Source organism: Mustela nivalis, assembly GCF_964662115.1.
Source record: "Mustela nivalis genome assembly, chromosome: 7".
Lineage (NCBI taxonomy): Eukaryota > Metazoa > Chordata > Mammalia > Carnivora > Mustelidae > Mustela > Mustela nivalis.
Genome location: NC_139026.1, coordinates 110,135,476 through 110,156,335, shown reverse-complemented (window position 1 = coordinate 110,156,335; position 20,860 = coordinate 110,135,476). Strand labels below are relative to the sequence as shown.

At 45.5% G+C, this 20,860-nt stretch overlaps 1 protein-coding gene across 32 annotated transcripts in view; it reads right to left on the bottom strand.

The window, feature by feature from the left end:
• CACNA1C (calcium voltage-gated channel subunit alpha1 C) overlaps positions 1 to 20,860 on the bottom strand; it is a 737,989-nt gene that overhangs the window by 146,734 nt on the left and 570,395 nt on the right. For 16 of the 32 annotated variants that reach the window (XM_082741042.1, XM_082741039.1, XM_082741047.1 and 13 more), the window contains exons 10-11: positions 8,375 to 8,449; positions 5,255 to 5,345 (exon numbers count right to left, since the gene is read on the bottom strand). In XM_082741042.1, coding sequence (XP_082597168.1) covers positions 5,255 to 5,345; positions 8,375 to 8,449 — 166 coding nt within the window. The remainder of the gene's footprint in view (positions 1 to 5,254; positions 5,346 to 8,374; positions 8,450 to 20,860) is intronic. The other 16 variants (XM_082741019.1, XM_082741018.1, XM_082741021.1 and 13 more) reach the window with 1 other exon arrangement.

Here is a 20,860-nt window from a genome sequence, read left to right as displayed (position 1 = left end):
GTGGGAGTCAACAGTAGGATCCCACTTCATGAATACAGAAGGACCCCATTGCTCAGCAGCCTCACCTCTTGGGGAGTTACCATTGGCTCAAGGTTTGGAAAGCTGGTCCGTCTCACTGTGTAAGGAAGCTGGGGAATCTATGGCAGCCTGGTGTTATGGCCCCCACACCACACCCTGGGTTGGCTGGTGTGTGGCAAATGCTTCCTCCTACTGGTTTTTAAACCATTTCAGATTCCTCAGCAAAAAGAGGCTCTAGCTTTTCCAAATCCCAATGGAGGATGCACAACTTGCTCAGAAGTCTTCTCGGCTTTTTCTATCATTATTGTCCTAGTGAGGTACAATTCCTACCTTGTGTTTTTAAATGGCTTCTCAAAGAAGAGCTATGAGGTGGACAGTAACTCACACTCAAAACCATCAGAACAATTCCACTAGGTTGGACATGAAATTGCTTCAACCCAAGATACTTTTTCTGCCCAAGCCTCTAAGACAAACCTTCCAGGGAACCATGATTTTCTTTGTTGATACTAAGGTTCAAAATTAGAGACAAGCTCCAAACCCCTTTCCTTTTGCTTAACTACTTACTTCTTGAAGGCCTATTTATATTTCAGCCTTTCTCCCCTTCTTAGAGTAATGAGCACCATATGTTTACTACCTGTGGTATAAAATAGTATCTCCCTGAACTGTTCCAATTTGCCTTTAATGTAAGTCAGATGGCCCCAGGCTGACACACATCTGACTCAACCTCCTTGATGCCATAACCTCAACACCATCCACAGCTGTTATTCCTAGAGGAGTAATGGACCTCTTCATCACAGAGCACTGCTTCAACAACCGGGTGCCGAACTCAGTTGCTCCACATTCTGACCAGATTCTCCTTTTTTATTCATCCTCCTGCTCTTGCTTTGAACCAATCTATTCCCTCACTGGGTCTTCCCCCATCATTCACCCTCTTCCAGGGCTCCTGGGCTAATGCCAGTCTTAACTTCCAGTTCCTGGCTTGGTACTAGCATCAGATCGACGTTGCCCTCAACACATGCCCTGGGACTTGTACTTTGTCTGCCTTGCTACACTGCTATTCTGGTTCACACTTCTGTTTTTAGTGCTTCTGGACTATGCAGGCTGCCAAAAAAAAAAAAAAATCTGTCGAATCATTTCAAGAGGTTGCCTTCACATTTACGATGTCGGGCTCCACTGTGGCTTCAGCACTGCTCAACGATCTTTTAGTGACCTCTTGGTGACTCACTAGCTTGAATCTTCTGTACTGTTCATCAGGTTCCCAGGACACCTAACCCTCACTTTCTATGATGAGATGACAGATAATTTGGTATGTCTCCTATCACTGACTTTCTATATCAGAGTCTATTTCTGATTCTATATTCTTTATAGAACTATAGAGTTTGAGAACTTGGAAGGGATCTTTAGATGTCACCTGGATCTATGGTTTGCAATTTATCAGGTTGTAGAATGTTTTATTCATATGAAATCTTACATGGAAGCCCAAATGTACAAGTGTTGAAAATGGCCCCCAGGAATCCTGGGCCTCCGTTAGGAGTGTCCTGAGCCAACAACCAAATCAACTCCCTCACGTCCTGGAGGGCCAGACCAAGACTCAGAAGTGCTTTGGTTGAGGTCACATGGCTAGTTGGTGGCTGACTGGGACTTGACCCCAGGAATCCTGATGCCAGGTCTCTTTGTCTATCTTCCAGTTAGTCCCAGAGGTAAGGAATGCCTTTTTCCTTTGTAAATCTAGTGTCCCCAACTGTGTCTCTGAAGTCAACATTCTCCTCTACTTAGGCAATGTCTTGCTATAATTACTCATTTCCATCCCAGCATCTTTAGATCCTCCATTTTCACTGGTCACTTCTTTGCTGTGAAAACTTCCCCAGTGTTCACTATAAGGAAAAAACAAAGCCTCACTTGGCCATTGCTGACTCCCTTTCTATGACCTTATTTTCCCTTTACCCTTCCACAGCCTCACTTCTGGAGGGAGTGCCCTATGCTGGCTCCTTCTCACTCCTCTCCTTCACTAAGTCTCCAGCTCCAGCAAATAAGTCCTAGAGAGTATGGCTCCAGAACCCATGACCACTTTCTTGATTTCCATATGTGACTCTAGCCTGAGCCAACATCATCTCACACCTCACTAACAACTATCGAGGCTGCTGAACTGTGTTTCACTGTGTTCTTTGTTGGTCTTTCTTCTACCCATGCTTTCCCTGACATCTAAGTGATCCTTCGAGAATGCAAAAGTAACCCAGTCAATCTCCCTAGCCAGCTCCATGTTCTTGTGGCTTCTCACAGTCTTGTGATAAAGACAAAGATCACCAGGCACCTACCAGGCCATACCCCATGTCTAACCTCCTCTCTCCCTCTCCTCCCAAGTGTCCTGTCCTGGACACACTGGTCTCTCTGGTCTTCCCTCCAAGGGCCTTGAAACACACTGTTGCCTTTGATTGGAACACTCTTCCTTACTCTTCACCTCAATACTTATGTTTACTCTTCATTTCTTAGCTTAAATTTAATTCTTCAAAAAAGTGTTTCCTAACTTGCAAGTCTAACCTGTTATTAACCCTACATTATAGCTACTTTTCTTTCCTAATACTTTGACTTATTTACTTGTTTAATGCCACTTCCACACCAGATTGTAAACTCCAATGAGATGTATCAATATTTTTCTACTGCTATGCCTCACCATCACTTTGCACCAAGCTGCACACACTGTTGAATGAAGGTACAAATAGATAGTTCTCTCTTGAAACTCTTTCTCCTGTGGCCTTCCTGCAATTGCTGCTATCTGTTCTCTTAGCACATCTTCATCTGTTTCACTTACTTGTTTTTATTCTTCTATCAGGCTCCCAAGATTGAGCCCTTGGCCAACCCTCATCCTATAGCCTCATTAATAGTTTTTATATTAATGACCTCAAGGGTGTGGCTCTATCCTTGTTCAGAGCCAAGCTTTGGACCACTGTGTCCTGTTACCTGCATGGCATCTGCAGGTCCCTCAGTTGGACCCTTGCTTCAAATTTTACTTCAGCGTCCTTACTATTTTCTGTCTTCAAACATTGATGTCTCCTTCTTCTTCATCAACTCCCTCTTCCCAACAAAATACCATATTTCAGTTCCTCTTTCTTTCTACCCTCACCCCCTCAGGGATCATCTTCATCTGCCCTTCTCACTACATATAAATTCTCATCCTGACCTCATCTGACTGCACAAGACTTTTACCTCTTAGCTTTAAAAAGGTCAGCCCCTCACTGTCTCCTCCCCATCACACTCAGTCTCAGCCCCCAGCCTCTTCTCATACTGTTTCTTCCACAAGGAATGTTGGCAATCTTATCCCATGGTTGTCTGAGGCAGGGAGTGCGATGGGGCTGGTTAAAGAGATAGGGAAAGACCGTAATTTATTAAGTATATATTATAATCCTAGGACTGGGTCTAGCTATTTTATATGCACAGAGTAGAAGCATAAATGTGGATATTCATAAGGATAACAGGGATCATTTCTGCAGAGCTCTTTCAGCCTGCAGAATATGTCTCAAGGAAAGGACAGATAAACTAGAGGTGCCAGCTTCCCTTTCCAGAGGATAATCATGTTCTCCTTCCAACATATCTCCATGCTCTCCTGATATGTACTCTCAAGTGACTTCCTAAGGCTAGGAACTTCCCTGGTCCCTCTTGATTTGCAACTTGGGCTATTCCCCAAATCTTGAGTTGCAGGGTCCTCCACCATCTTCTCTACACCCTTCCATGGTCTCAAGACCACAGGTTCGCTGGGGTCCATTTGCAAAAAGTTGAGTGCTTGCTTTGTATGGTTCCAAAAGGAGAAGAGGGAAAAGCTTGGACTGCTGCTTAAAAACGTAATTAGCCCCGTATTTTAACAACATTTTGACAATAATTGCTTCCCAATGATGCCGAGAAATCTGTAGTGCAGACTCCCTGGTGCCACTGTCAGAGTGAGTGATGCTGAAAGCCCTGTGTACCCTGGAAATAGAAGTTGCAAGAGGCAGTCTGTTCCTAAGTCTTGTTTTCTCTTCTCATTTCTTGGAGACCATGCTCAAGGCTGGCATGGCTTGTGTTCAGACTCACCTATGGAGCATCTTTTTAAAGGAATGGGGGTTTGCTTGGACTATTGAGTCATTTCAGGGATGAAGGGTGAAATAAGATGCTGTTTCACTGATGGAGCGATTTAGAAACTCATTTTGTTTGGGACTGGTCCTACTCACAGCCTCCTCTATGCCATACATTTCAGTGAGTGGGATGAGCTTAAAGTCCTTACCCCATCAAGCCCACTTTCAAGAGCAGAACCTGAATGCTCCAGGAGGCCTCATGCCCAAGGTCAATGTGAATCCCTGACAGAATAGGACTTTAATCTTTGGACTCTGCTGAGATGCTGGTAATAGAATCAGCAGTTTGCTTATTTTTAGCAGTAAAATTATTTTTCCTCTTTTTTTTTTTTTTTGGTGGGGGAACATTTCCCAGGGACTACTGGTTCCCATTTTTAAGATCAAAGATGGGAGACAGTGATAGTTCATGTGTGAATTGTCCCTCTGTGCACCAGGCCAGTCCTGGGCCAGCCCGTTCCCTGAAGACTGAGGCCTGGGGTCTGACCCAAGGGAATGGAAGCTGTGGGCATCTAGGCTGGATCTGCTTTTGGAGGAGGTGTCTGGCCATGTTCCAATCTAAGCACAGGTGAATTTTTTATTAACTCAAATTTGCACTTCAGGCATCTCTGTTTCCCTTCACTAGGTGGGTAACTAGAGTTGCAGAGCAGGACCAACATGTTGATTATCTCCCAGGGTATTTTCTTACCTGTTCGCTCTTCTTCCAGGTCACATTTACCAAAATGGAAAGGGTGGTTAGCAGGACCCAGGAACCCTCACCTAGGTGCCTCATGTAATGGGGGGTTAGGGGGCTGGGAAGAAACAGACTTCAGAGCCACCACCAACCTCCCCTCACTGTCCCCCTACCCCTGTCCTATATTTCTCTGATGTAATGGACAAGGACTCCAGATCCTGAGTCAGACTCTCCCAGGAGTGCACAATTAGAGACTGGTCTTAATGTTAAGACTCCTGGCCTGCTTAGGAGCCATACTCAACCCAGTGCCTTCTTTTCTCCACAGAAGTCACTGCCTGAGCTTTCTGTTTCTCTGACCTCTGCTGCACCCACGAAGGGCCAGCCCATTGTGACTTCAGGACACAGCATCCCCGCCCTCACCCCTGGAGAAGCCCGAGTGTCTGGGCTCGCCGTGCCTACTCACGCCAGCCTGGCCCCGCAGTTCTCTCCCTCGATGTCACCTCCAGCCACGTTTTCAGTGTTGACAGACTCGGTCTCGCTTGTGGGCATGCTCACTACAAAAAGCAAAAGGATGCAGAACAAGGCATTGAGGGTGGGGAGGAAAAGGGGAGGGAAGAGCATTAGTTTGCAAAACACCTAGTCCCAAGATTGTGGGCTACCTGGGAAGAGGAGAGCCTGAGCAGTATCTGATAGTTGTTGGGGAGTGGGGAGGTAGAGGTGCTGCTGTGAGCAGGTTGGGGCACTGGCACTGCCATGGCCAAGTTTGGGAGTTTCCTTGACTGTCACATCTACAACTTGTCTAGGGTGAGATTAACTAGGTTGGCCTTACTTCCTGAAGACACTGACCATTGAATCCTTTCCTGCCCTCAACTCTGTGACATCAGAAAAACTGCATGAGAGTTTCCATTTGCATCCACTACTAACCATAAAAAGAGGAGATTTCATCAAAATATTTTATTTTGCTTTTACCCCCACCCAATTCTAAGGGGTTTCATCCCCAAACTTAGGGTTCAGCTTGTTTGTAGAAAGGATGTTTTTGTTGTCTCATGAAGTACTAGAAGGGTGTGGAAGAGTGCCCCCTTACTTGTAGTGCATACTGGGTCCTGAGTCGGTTCCATCTAGGACCATACCTGAAATAGGGAGCTTGAAATAAATGGCAATTACCAGAATCGGGTATTAAGATTCAAACTAGCGGGCGCCTGGGTGGCTCAGTGGGTTAAGCCGCTGCCTTCGGCTCAGGTCATGATCTCAGAGTCCTGGGATCGAGTCCCACATCGGGCTCTCTGCTCAGCAGAGAGCCTGCTTCCCTCTCTCTCTCTCTCTGCCTTCCTCTCCATCTACTTGTGATTTCTCTCTGTCAAATAAATAAATAAATAAATAATCTAAAAAAAAAAAAAAAAAAGATTCAAACTAGCACTACAGACACCAGGAATGGGGAGCATAACCATGGAAACCATCAATTAAGTTTAAATGTGACTTGAAGATAGATTGCAGGTAGACTGGGATGTCACTTCTCCTTCTGGCCATCCTGACCGACCTTCTGACCCCAGCAGGCTGACTTGGGATATAAACCATCTAATTCCACTGGTGTCAATCTGTCCAGTCAATCTCCACTCCCTTTCCAAGGCAGCGGTGGGCTGCATTTCCAGAGTGGCAGGAATTTTTTAGCTTGGAACCCAGTCTGGTGGCTTAGAGAAGCCATTATTTTATCATTTTTTATTTCAAATAGAAGTTTCGCTCAAGAGCATTATTCCTCTTCACCCTCTCTTACCCTTTTAATATGACACAACAATGAGTTTTATTTTTGGTAACCCTTGCTCTTCAGAGTGGCCGTTACAGCATTGGTCCTGGTTTCATTCTCCCTGCAGAACAGAACTCCTCATGTGGTGGAGAAAATCACTAATTCGAATCAGCCACAGAATTTGCAATTAGTGAGAGTGTGGCATCGGGTGATGTGGCACCTTGTACAAGTCTCCATGGGGCCACCACAGCCCAGGAAAAGATTCTACTGGTTATATGGATAATATTTTTGGATGGAGATTGTCCAAGGTTCATTTCTTTTGGATGAAGGCAAGATGGGTGGGTGAGAAGAGACTCACTTCAGGAACATTCAAGATACAAACAGAAAGCCCATGACTTAACATATGTTTGATTGTCATGTATGAGAGAACTCTCTACCCTAGGACTCATTTTTAAAAATTTTTATTTTATTTTTATAGTGTTCCAAGATTCATTATTTATGCACCACATCCAGTGCTCCATGCAATGTGTGCCCTCCTTAATACCCACCACCAGGCTCACCTAGGACTCATTTTTAATACAGTTGGGTAAAAAGAAATCTAGATGCCATTTCAAAGAAGGCTGACTCTGGATGAGCCTTTAGATATTACCCAGCTCTAGCTTATTCCCTTCAATTTATAGGACAGGAAAGTGAGGTTTAGGAAAGGAAAAATGCTCAAGTTCACACAGCATGTTTGGGATAGGACTTGGTCATGAATACAAGTGTCATGCTTATCTTGATTGCCCCTCTGTTGACCAGCTCCCTATGCTATACCTTAAGACAAGATGATGTTCTTATAGCCAAATCAGGCTCTAGAAGCATCATAAGAACATGGTAAATAACCAAATGGTGGTGTTGAATTTTACAGCATTTACACACCCTTTGTAGCCTGAGGTCTGAGGGAACTGGTTTTAGCACTGGGAGCTAGGAAGACAGTACCTTCAGAGCTTGCCAGGTTCCTTCCTCCAACTATACTAAGGAAGAAGTCATATAATTGAGAGCCTTCAGTTCTTTCAATTCATCTATCTCTCTTCATCTTTGACCTAAGTTTCCTTTAACTCTTCAGGCATCATTGTTTAAACTTAAAGAACCCTGGCAGTACCTGGGTGGCTCTGTCATTTAAGCATCCAGCTCTTGGTTTTAGCTCAGATCATGATCTCAGTGTTGTGAGATCGAGCCCGGCACTGGGTTCTGTGCTCAGTAGAGAGTCTGTTCGGAATTCTCTCTCTACCTCTGCTCTGCCCCACCCCCCAGTAAACAAATAAACAAATAAATAAATGAAATCTTAAAAAAGAATAAAGTTAAGGAGCTCTGACTTTGTGACACTTTGCTCCCAGAGAGCTCCTTATGTGTTAGTGGAGTGGTACGATGGTGGTGATGCTAGGCTTAGAAATACAACCAAATTAGGCGTGGATAGGCTTGGGCTTTAGGAGGAACCATATCTCCTAAATCGAAGAACTGCCTGAACCAGTACCAAGTTGGCATTTATGGTGGCCTTAATCTTGGCTGTACTAACCAAAGGAAGAGTTCCATCAGGGAATAGTTGCTGCTGATTGTCATGTCTCCTGGCTGTATATATATATATATATATATATATATATATATATATATATATATATGAAGAGATGATAGGGCATTGGCTTTGAGTGGGACAAATTACCATCCCCTTGAATACACACACACACACACACACAATACACATTCATGAACACTGCATCACAAGACATCAAGAAAAATGCCCTCCCATCTAGTCTGGTATGTACCAATGCACATTTACACACATAGAGCACAGGGGAACATTACCATGGGTTTCTGTGGAGTGACTAAACCAAGCAAACTTCCCTTTCTTCTGATCAAGCAAGCCCGCTGGAGTGCCTCCTTTCACAGACAAGATGGTCAGTGTCAAGAACCAGGAACAAGACATCAATAGAGAGCATGCAGTCAGTCACGGGCAAAAGAAAGAAACAAGGAACTCAGCTTTCACATAGAACATCCATTTTCATCTTTGAACATAAACTAAGAAAATTATAAAAAGCAGTAAATCAAAACACATAAGAAAACATAACAAAGTGGAACCAAAATCCCAAATCACATGAATTAATGACACAAAACAAATGATGGACCTTGAGGAGAAGGAGTTACTCCAGCAGAAGTATCAGTCTACATTGGTCTATCTAGTTAGTGGGAGAGGCACCACTCATCCTTGCCTACAGGCTCCTACAGCCTCCAGTAAGGTAACTGTTAAAATCAAACTAGCATTGGTGCTACACCTTCACTTCTACCCAATGGCCAGGTGACTTGACCTCTTCCCCTTTGGTAGTGGATCTACCCCTCCCTCAGCACTTACACTCTGATCGTGCCACTAGCTAATGAAAAACAGCCCATGGATCTATTTGCCCCTTTGTCCACTTCAACTATTCAGTCCCATTCAGTAATGACCCACCAAGGGCTTCAGGTCTACATCATATCCAAACCCTATTATGTATCTGCTTTTAATCAGTTTAAATAGGTAAAGTAGTTGCTCAGTTTCTTGTCTATGGGTAGTCTTTTGAGGAGTTTGGTGTAAAAAAGGAGAAGAATTCTATAAGATTCTTTTGGCTCTGGGGTATAGTTGAAGAAGAGGGTGCTAGGGAGATTGTAAAGACACTGGTTACCACAAATGGAAGAGGGGGAGCTCTGTATTCTGCAAATAGACTTTGAGTTCTGGACGTCAAATGCTTTAACTCATACCAGAGAAAGAGAATTTTCCTGCTCTGTTTGACAAAACTAGCATGAACTTCACCTCTGCCAGGCCTGTACGGAGGGTGCTGGGGGTAAATGGTGAGTGAGGCTTAGTCACAACTTATTAATGAGGTGGGAAATCTGCTACCACTCAGGAAAGCAAGCGTGTGTCCTGGTGGCGAATGGGTAGGTGGCCCCATCAGTCCCAGGAAAGGGCATGAAAGGAAGGTCAGTTCAAGTTTTTAAGTGCTTCTTTATTTTATCCACTTCCCTTGGAACTCTGATCACCTTCAGTGAGCATCCTGAATGCTGTTTGCTAGTGAGAATTCTGAAGACCAGTTCATGAAAAAAAGGATCAGTTTTATTTTTAACCTGGGTAAAGGGTCATGTCCCAACCACACATCTTTAAAATACAAAGCTTGGGATAAGCAGACACTTCTCAAAAATCCCATATGAGAAAAGCACTGAGGGTCAGGAGCTGAAATGAATGGCTTGGTTCCAATTTGCCTTCCAATTTGAGATATGTCTCAACATACAATGATAACCATTGCTGAAGTAGGTATCTCATAGTGAGTGGTCTTTTGTTTGGAGGTATACAGGGGTCAACATGAGGCCACCAGTTATCAAGTTTCTGTCTCTTCACTGTTGTCTGGGGGAACAAGAGCACTGGCCAGTGATGGAAAGCCCAGAACAGCATGACCTGTTATAGAGAAGCCATTATTCAGCTTCTGGCCTTGGCATCAATATTGCCCCATACTGTTTGATTTCAGAAATAACTGCATGATAACTTTGAAAACAATAGAAAGAGCTTGATAAAAAAACATGGTCAGTCAGTGTATGACTGAATTTGACCAGGGCTGGTCTTTTATGTGGGCAAAGTTGGAAGCTACCAGTGTGGAAAGTGATTTGAAGAGCATGTAAATCATCTCCCTTATGAGTGTGCAGTTGTTTTTGCTAGATCTGCTCTTTTGGGCCAAGTCATATATCTGAAGGTATCTTGCTGAATTGAAAATCTCTCACCTGGAGGGAGCAGTACATTAATATATTAGTGCCTATTTGTGATATTTATCCCCAAAATACCTAAGGGAATATAGATTGGTGAAAATGTAGTTTTGTGCTCCTATTTTACTAAGGGATTAGATGGCAGGATCATAGGTGATTCTTTAAGAGATCAATTGCCCTAGGGACTTGCATTCTTTCTTGGAGTCTGAGTGCCCAAACTGTTGGAAACTAAGAATTATAAATGCTGGATACTTATTTGGTGGATGAGCTGGAGACTCTGCCTCTTCCTGTGGCCACTCAGAGATGAACTGCCTGGAAATTAAGGCAGGAAGAGAGCAAAGAACCCAGGTGCCCATGGGGGCCTCTCCTCTAAAGGTACCCCTCTTGATGCTTATGAAGTGAAACTTGATGTGTGCTCATCTGGACACTGTCACAACAATATGCCTTCTATGGACTGAAGTGTGATTCTTGAATGATTTAGGAAGGATATTACTGAGAAAGAATGTTAGAAGGGAAGCCAGTTTTCCAACTGCATTGTTGGCTGGTGCTATGCATCCAATCTGGGTCTCTGGGCTGTCCTGTTCCTTGACTTCTGCTGAGAAGATTTCCAAAGAAAATGAGATTTTCCTGGAAGAGTAATTAACAGCTGCTGTTGCAGGTGGTAGATAACATAAATACATTTTTAGTCATATCACAACTGCTACAATGAGTTGTGATGACGCCATCTCACCAACAACTGACTGTATTTTGAATTAATGTCTTCTCTCCCCAGAATATTTCTCTTGGTGACAACTCTTGCTTGAATGGTGGCTGGTAGATGATTTCTACGTCTCAAGGGAGATGCACAGATCTTGTTTCACAACAACCAATGTCTCCCCTGACCTGCTTGGAGAACAGTTGGGTGGATACTGGGGGGATTTTAATAAGCCATTTCCTACATGGCTGGAAATCATACGAATCATGCTGGGGAAGGAGCACTAGGTCTAAGCCATGGTGAAGACTGGGAGTGCCTGGTACATGTGGGTTTACAAACCTTCTGAAGGGTTTATTTACTAAAATTTAAGAATCCTCCATTAAACACCAGATAGTGCTTTGAAAACATGACTGCACAGATCAGCTAGCCAGCCCTTCCAAAGTTGTGGTCAACTGAGAAGTTCTCTGTAAAACTAATGTCTCCAGTCAGTTCCGTACACAGCTTCTGTACACGTGGTGAATCTGCTCTGGGTTGTCCCAGTGTATCAGCACTCACGTTTGCCATAAAAAAACAGGAGATCTCATTTAGCTATCGTGATGTAATATGTATCCCCAAAGATGGCCATACTCAACCATGTGCATAAAAAATGACTTCAGAAGGGGCTCTGACCAAGATTTGAGAGTAAGAGCAATGTTAGTGTTGATAAAGAGTCACTAAGGTTACTTAGCAACCAATCCATAAAGGAAACAGTAAGCAAAATCTTCTCAGGTATCCCTTCCTTTACTTTCTTTTTCCTTCTCCCTCCTTCCCCTCCTTCCTTCCTCTCCCTAGGCTGGGGGAAGATGCATGGAGAAGCATCTGCACATAAAACATCTGGCCTTGTTTCTTGAGGCTGTCTGTCTCAGATATTTTTATTCATCACAATGACCTAATGATACTAGAGCAAACTCCATGTGAGGGAACGAGGAACAGACCTGGGTGAGATGGAGAAATCTACCTAGTTCTGAAATCTTTGGTCACCCAAATGGCTCTGACACTGTCCCACGGATGGGCCTTTGCCATATTCTGTGGAGACTCTCAGCAGGAATGGCTGGCCTCTCTTGAGATGTGCTAAGAGAAATGCCTGGTCGTCATTCTGGAAGTTAGCTGTCAGCCTCGTTACCCAAGTCAGAGAAGTTATCAACTGTTGTCAATCTTTCTTTTAATTTTATTTTATTAAAAAATTTTTTTTAAAAAAGATTTTATTTATTTTTTGCCAGAGAGAGAGAGAGCAAGCGAGCACAGGCAGGCAAAGTGGCAGCAGAGGCAGAGGAAGAAGCAGGATCCACGCCGAGCAAGGAGTCCAATCAGCGGGACTCGATCCCAGGATGCTGGGATCATGACCTGAGCTGAAGGCAGCTGCTTAATGAACTGAGCCACCCAGGCATCACTGTTGTCAGTCTTTTATCTCCTTTCATTGGGAGATGGTTGGCACATCAGGGCCAGACATCCTAGGTGTGGTGGGAATGTTGAAGCCCAAGGAACTGAGGGGAATTTTTATTCAACCTGAACTTCCCCAGTGCTGTGGAGACCCATATGGAGCCAATGGGCCGAATCCTGGGTCTGCAGATTGCCAGGCTGCCATTTGTTCAGGCTTCCACGTGCTCTTGGATGAACTGAACAATTTATTTTGCCATTTAATTGGCAACTGCCCATTTTATTATCTTTTTTGTATATGAATTATATAATTAGTATTCATTTTCTCAAAGTACTAATCGAGTTATGACTAACATGCAAAAGGATTACTAATTCCCCCCAGCCCCCGACTCTAATCTGGACTCAAAAACTCCCTGTAATCTGGCTCCATGCTATGTGTGATGGCTGGGAGTGCCCCTCAGAAATTCATGTCAAGTCCTAGCCCCAGTACCTCAGAGTATAGCTGTATTTGGAGAAAGGGTCTTTAAAGAAGTAATTAAATGAAAATGAGATAATGAGGGCAGGTTCTAAAGCAATTTGCTGGTATGCTGATCAGAAGAAGATGCGGACACACATACAGAGAAGACAATGTGAAGACACAGAGAAAAGACGACCATCTACAAGCCACGGAGAGAAACTCGGAGCTGGTCCCTCCCTCATGACTCTCAGAAGGAACCAAGCCTGGTGACACCTTGCTCTTGGACTTCTGGCTTCCCAAACTATGAGACAATAACTTTCTGTTGTTTAAGGTACCTAGTCCATGTGGGATGCTTTGTTAAAGCAGCCCTGGCTGACTAAGACACTTCTGATTCATCCTTATTTCCTGTTACTCCCTGCAGAAATTCTCCACCCAAGTTGGGCTGCCCTCCTCTTTGTCCCTGGAATGTGCCATCTTTATTTGAAACTCTGGGCTTTTGTAGCTATGATGTTATGTATTGTACCTTGTCCACCTCCCCTTCATGTATTCCAGGGGTCAAGGAACAATAGCCCTTGGGCCAAATCCAAACTGCTACTTGTTTTGTAAAAAAAATTTTGCTGGAATGCAACCAAGCCCTTCGCTTCTGTTTTGTCCATGGCTACTTTCACACCATAGTAGCTGAGTTGAGTGATTGCAACGGAGGCTCTGTGTAGCCGCAAAGCTGAAAATAACAACCAACTGACCCTTCAGAGAAGAAGTGTGCTGACTCCTGCACTAGTCAAATTTCATCCATTCCTGGAGGCCTAGTTCTCATCTGTGGAGCATTTCAGGCCCACCCACTGCCATAGGATCCCCTCTTCTGAGCTCTTGGAACATTGGGATCCGTGAGGGTTTAAAATTCGAATGTGGATTTAAGTTTTAGTTCCAACCTCTCCTAGCCATGAAACGGGTGGGTTATTTAACCTTCCTCAGGTTTCCTTCTATGTAAAAAGTGGTTAATGATACTATCTAGCTCATGAGGTTCTAGTAAAGATTAAGTGAAATAATATTTATAAAAACTTTGTATGTGGTAAGTGATACAAGAATTTGCTAATATTACCAACTAATTTTAATCTGCTTTTCTTATAGTTTTCTGTAAGAGCATTAGATTATCTCCCTAATGAAATTATCATTTTCTTAAGTCCAGAGTCTTTATATTAGAATTCTCTGGACTTCCTTTCAGATCCTAGTGATATGAGATTTGGAACTATAATAACAATACTTTCTATCTTTAGGGAATTTTAAGGACACTCTTACATGCTGGACAACCTGAGGGTTCATCCTTCAGAGGTGTCCCCCATCCCTTTCTGCTATGCCCTGTACTCCAGGAGATTGACATTTGTAAACTACATCAACAACTTCTACGCTAGGGCTTCACGCTGTGTTGACCAATGGGAAGTGCTGGCAGGACGTCTATGAGGCCCAAGGAAAGTGAATCAGGGGTATTTACTTCCCTGGCACTGTCTGCAGGGCCGGTACACATTGGCTGCCTCTTGCTGTTGAAGACCATAGGCCTGATCACGTGGCCCTTTCTGCATGACCACCCTCTCTGATTTCTGGAAACTGCTTCTTCACTTTGTCCCTTCAGGTCCTTCCAGCAGGCCCACAGGTGCTATCCAGAGGGTTCTGCATTATCCCTTGTTGACTTCCTGAAAACTTCCTGCCTCTTTTAGTAACCTCTCTTTCAATCATCTGCTTTATATTTTATGTCAGATAATATGACACATGTATCCCCCCTGTCAAGTGAAAGGGTAGTCTCCACGAGTGGAACTTAGTTGCCCCCAGAGTGAAAGCTTGTAAATGGCACGAATGGCTGGCCTTGCTCCAGGACTTTCCTGGCTACATCAGGCAACTTCTGGAATAATTTTGCTCAAATACAGAAGAACTAGTTGATAAGAATTAGTCATGTAAGATGTTTCAGCAGGCACAGCTTTAGCCCCGTGGCAGAACAGAACTGGACATTCTGGTTGTGGTTATGGCCCCAGGACACTCTCTTGAGAGAAACTATGCTATGTTTCATTTCATTTCATTTTCTCTTGCCAAATAAACAGAAAACCAAACCAAACCAAACCAACCAACCAACCAAACAAAAAACCCACAAGCCCCAAAACCCAACAATTTAGAAAGTTATTTCTTACTACTTTTCTACAGTTTGATACATCAAACACATGGCCAAATACAGTCTCAGGCTGACAGGTGAAGGAGCCTTTATATGCCTTTATCCAGCTCAGAGTCTTAGGAATCCCCCTACTACTGTGAGTCTAGGAAATGCTAAAGATGATCCTTTCCTTGGCCTTGCCATGAAATAGGTCCAGACCCTGTACAAATCACATGATGATTGGGGGTCTCATCTTCCTCATCTCTTACATTAATAAATTAAATCAAGTGATGGGAAAGAAAGGGAAAGAAAGAGAGGGAGAAGGAGAAGGAGAGGAGAAAAGTAAACCGTAGAAAAGGAGAGAGTGGTGAGAAGCTTAAAGCAAAATGGAGCCCAGCCATGGTGGCCTGTCTGGGTTGAAAGGTCACAGTGAATGTTGCCACAGCCTCCAGAGCCTTCTCAGAAGCTTCCTGCCAGCCCGGGCCCAGCAAGGCTTCCTCCACATAAGCAATTAAAACCTGGTTGATGTTAAGCCATCAGAAAGTAAATATAAAACAGGATTAAATATTAAGAAGCTAAACAAAGTGGCCTTATTAAAAAGGTACAATATAAGTACGATGTGCCATCATAATAATTATTATTACTGCTATAAACTGGGAGGAGGCATAAATGCCTGCCCTTGATCTGCAGCCATAATCCAAAGAAGAAAACCAGGGTCGTTGTACTCTCAGCAGGCCATAAACATCCAGTGTTCCCAAGCAGAAAATTTCTGTCCACAATTGTGGCGCCACTGAGTCGGCCCATCAGAATGGGTAGGGGGAGGTGGCCGGTGGCTGGAGGAGGCAGGGGAAGGAAGTTCAGCCTCGTAAGACAAATCCAAACTTTGGCTTTTGGCCCTCCTTCCTCCCCCACCCTGCTGCACCTTCCCAGGGACGGCGGGGCAGCGTGGAACATTCTCAGACCCTTGGGACGATGGGGGAAACAGGACATCCCATCACACAAGAGAGCCAGGACATCCCACAGGCAAACAGAGCTCAGCCCAGCCACTGGGGTTGAAACGGAATCTTCTGGACATGGATGATGGTGGCCTTTCTGTGTAGGATACCTTTGGAAGCTCAGTTCTTTCTTTTTTTTTTTTAAAGATTTGATTTATTTGTCAGAGAGAGCGAGCGAGAGCGAGCACAGGCAGACAGAGTGGAAGGCAGAGTCAGACGGAGAAGCAGGCTCCCTGAGGAGCAAGGAGCCCGATGTGGGACTCGATCCCAGGACGCTGGGATCATGACCTGAGCCGAAGGCAGCTGCTTAACCAACTGAGCCACCCAGGCATCCCGGAAGCTCATTTCTTTTAGGGCGCAAACTGATTTTAGGCTGAAAGAAGGACATTATTCTAGTTCCCAAAGCCTGGTTTAGCAGTAACTGGTCGCCCATGTGGTATGATATAACAGGAATGGAAAGCGACTTGCATCCTCCATCCCTCTTCAACCCAGTCCAGGGATGTCTACCGGTCATTCCTTCATTTAGGGTCTTTTGACCTCAGAGGGCAAATACTCTTGGATGTGTAATAGTAGTATCAGCCATTCCTATCTTAATACTAAGAGTACTGAATAATTGTTTTTGGATTACTTGCTGTATAACGGCTCTTCCTCCATGCACTTTATATACGCTGATTCAAGCCTCAACCATCCTACAAGGGATTGTATGTCCCCATTATGTGTTCCATATTATAGATCAGGAAGTCGAGGCTTAGAGAATTAAGTCACTTATTCAAAGCAAGCAGCTAATAAGATCCAGCCTTTGAACTATGGTATGCTATGCTAAGTTTCCCCTCTTAGCCATTATGTATATTGCATGAATTTATAAAGTACTTTCCTAGTCATAAGAGGACTAGAGAGCCCTGCGGATGTGCCTGGATCACTGAGAGGAGAAGAGAAGCAGAAAATACAGGTGGAGGTTCTGGGGGAGAAATCACTTATTTCATAATTCTGCCTAGGGCCTCCCTGCCAGCTCTTCCATGCTAAGAGGGGGAGGCAGGACGCAGAGCAGCATGGTTAGAAGCCTGGGCTCTGGAGCCCAGTGGCCTGAGTCTGTCTCTGGTCTCTGCCACTTGGAGCTCTGTGACATTGGACGTGGGACTTCACTCCTTTGTGGTTCAGTTTCTGCACTGCAAAGGGAGATCTGTGTAATATCTGCATTGTACAGTTAGAAGGGGTGGCTTTCATTTTGCAGATGGGAATATTAAGGTCCAGAGAAGGTCAGTAATGTGCCCAGGGTCACAAGGCTAGTTGGCAGTAGAGAGACAGTCCTCTTTCCACCATGCAGTGCTGCCGCCTTTCTCACTTGCCATTCACATGCACCATGGAGAGGATCAAAGTTCACGCTGGCACATCACAGCTGAGCTCTCCCCTTGTCTGGAGTTCAGAAGTTTCACTGCTGGTGAGTTTTGTACTTGGCACCCTGTTCTCTGCTGTTTACAAAGACTGTAGAGAGCTCACAATTCACTCTCATGTTTTCTTCTCCCTCAGGCTCTGTCTTCCCTTCTCTGCTTTCTGCTACTCGAGGCAATTTTGACCCAGGTCTGATTTCTTGCAAGGAGCCCTCCAGGGGCCCAGCAGAATCTCAAAAGTTGCGGGTACCCACAGAGCAGGATCTGCCTTGAGTGAGGAGCACTCTCTCTATGGAAGGGTCTTAGCCTTGCCTTCCCCTCCATTGCGCAAGTAAACAGTTGCCTTAAATTAAGAGGCTGCTTCCATTCGCAGCATTTATGTAAAGTGAGTCACTTTAGCTCCTAACTGCATGGTGTCTCGTCAGCCCTGTCATTTAATCGGTGAGTTTATGGGCAGCTGTCAGAATACCAATCAGCTCGCCCCCTTCTGTGGCAAGTCCTTTCCTTTAATTAATCTTCCCGTTCTTCCTGCGGGGGGCTTGCACTTGTTACTTTCCTCCTTCTTGCTGGGGTGACGATGCATTCTGGGGTCCGTCTTGCTACTTTAATGGCCCACATCTGTCATGGAGAGGTCCCTCTGCAGTGTCACTTCACACGATCCTAGAGCCCCACCCAGGGCAAAGACCCAGTCAGATCCTGTTAGACTGGGATTCGGAGCTAAGGATCCTGTTCAGGCGGGGGTGGGGGGCGGGCAGCAGACAGAGGTGGATTTCTGGGACAGAGATCTTATAGGATGGTGAAGGGTGGTATGCCATGTTCTAGGCACAAACTTGGAAAGGTTTAATCTAGATAAGGTAGGTTAAGAGGTCTCATCATGGGGCGCCTGGGTGGCTCAGTCAGTTAAGCAACAGCCTTCAGCTTGGGTCATGATCCCAGAGTCCTGGGATGGAGCCCCGCATCCGGCTGCTCTGCGGGGAGTCAGTTTTTCCCTCTGCCCCCTCCTCCTGCTTATGGTTCTCTCTTTCTCTCTCTCTAGCTTGCTATCTCCCAAATAAATAAAATCTTTTTTTTTTTTTTTTTAAATAAAGAGGCCTCATCACCCTCCTCAAATATTTGGAGTGTTTGCTTACAGGGGCAAAATACTGCCTGCTTAGAGTAGTTCTACAAGGAAAAGTTATCAAGAAATAGCTGGAGGGGTGAAGAGTTTGCCCTAACATAAGAAATGTGTCTGAAATGGCCTGGCTGCCTTGGCAGTCTAGAAGTAGTCATTATTAGGGGTTTTCAAGCCTTTGCTGGGGGTTTGAGAGGGGCTTCCTAAGGTTTCTTTTGCGGAGGAAACACAACTGAGCTTTACAACAACGGTGCTCGGACTGACGCATCCCCATGTTGTGGCCTGTTTATGGGGGGTTGGGCGGGGCCCAGACAGAAGGGGTTCCTGGAGCCCTTACCCAATTCTCTCTTTTGCTGGGACAGCCTTCCCTCGGCATGTTTCCCAGTGTCACAACACTGTGTTGCACAACAGAGGACCCTCAGCCTGACTCCTGAGGCCCCTGTGATTTGGTTTTGCTCCCCCACCCGAAGCCCCATTCCGCCTCCAGCCAACAGATGCTCGGGGCCAGGCATTCAGCTCTCCTCTCCACCTCTGCTGTGGGCAAGCTTGGTTTGATGCCACTGTTTGAGGCTGGCCAGTCACCACGCACCCACCTACATCTGTGTCCCTGTTCCTCCTCCATGGGCTCAAGACCCTCTTTACCTTCAAGTCCTAATGCCTTCCTGAAGCCTTCCTGAATCCCACGGAATCACAGCCTTCTTCCCCCGCAAATAGACACTGTTTGTAGCAGGTAGTTCAGTGTTCTTAGTTCTTTCTCTGCTCGCTAGAAGGAGTGCAGCTCTGTTTGGTGTCACTCTCAGGAAATGATGCCATTTTAATTCTCACAACCACCCAGGGAGACAGCCAGGGAAGGCATCTTCCTTCATGATTTCTAGGTGAGGAGACTGAGGCTGTGCAGGCCCAGAACTGGGGTGAGGAGACAGGTTTGGTCAGTTGTCAGCTTGCTGCTGCTCCCCCGGCCAGTGGTGCCTTTGTCTATCTGGCTCATGCATGGAAGGAAGAGCCGTACCTCACTGACTCACCCGCTCTTTTCTGCTTTACATTCCTGTCCTTTTCTTTCCTCCGCAGCCCTCAGAAGGCCAGGCCCCTTCTGTGGCATGATGCTGGTTTCCCTGGGAAACCAGATGGGAAGTGCGCAGGGCCGGGAGCAGGACTCCATTTGGGCCGGAGGTGGGAAGCCCACCTGCAAGCGGTCACTCGCTGTTCTTCCACGATGCTCAGAGTGTGGACGGGCATCTCTGGGTTGGGGTCAAGGTCGCCACTGCTTCCTTCCTTCCGTTTCATCAGGGCGGGGACTGGAACACGCACAGTCAGCCACCCATTAAAGTTTCCTTTCTCTCTCTTGGGCTATACTGGAGAAGGGCCAAGACTAGCTGCTGCGGGGTAGGGTGCTCACGCCAACAGCAGCAAGGTGACCCTGAACCAGGCAGAGGAGGAGAATCAACCCTGAGCCAACTGTGCAAGGAGAGCTGGGGGGTGGTAATGCCGGACAATGTTGCTTTATTATTCTAGTCCATAGCCTCTCCCTCTAGACTCTTCCCCTCCAAATTTAATCTGAATCAAAGGTATTATTCACCCTTCATCCCTCCTCCCTCTTTTCCCTAATCTTAGAACTCTTCTGTAATTTCTCAGGAGAGCTGGGCTTGCTGGAGAGGCTGATTGTTCTTCCTTTAGAAGAGAGAAAGTGTTTTTGAAACCTAGAGAACTGGGACAACTGTCTTCAACAAGCAAAAGGCCTGGAGGCGCGGGTTGGAAGTGGGAATGCTAATGCTCCGGTAAATGGTTTTAGATGGGAGGCAAGACCTTGGGTTCACCTGGGACTCATTCTATGAGGCTTCGTGCTGTGGGCTCAGTGGCCCAGGAAACCTAGAAAGAAGGACACAGAAGTTCTGGTTTTCAGATGGAGTCTCCATCACGGTAGGTGGGGTAAGGAACAGGCTTTTCAAGTAAGGAAGGGCAGGGCTGCGTGTGTGGCCTGCATAATCAACAGGTGTTGGTAGGTTTGTACAGTGGGGACACGAGGACCTCAGGCAGACTCATGCAACTCTATTGGGTTTTGTCACTTGCGTTGTGAGAGTGCACCTGATCTGATGGTTAGCTGCAAAGGAGTGAAGATAGGGTATTTGCCCTATTTGGGGAAAGCAGAAAGGAGACAGTAACCCATTTTTTATTCTAACAAGACTGTAGGGGAGTGAGCCTCCTTACAGATCAGAGGTACCAAGCACAGAGGTCAGGCTGCATAAGGGTGGGGAAAAGAGAGACGCAGGCAGAGACATGTTGCAGAAACCGAATGTGCCAGAGCCAGAAGCCCCGCATTCCAGGGTCCTCCTTAGCCCTGACTCAGTGTCTGGGGAGGACACATAGTCTG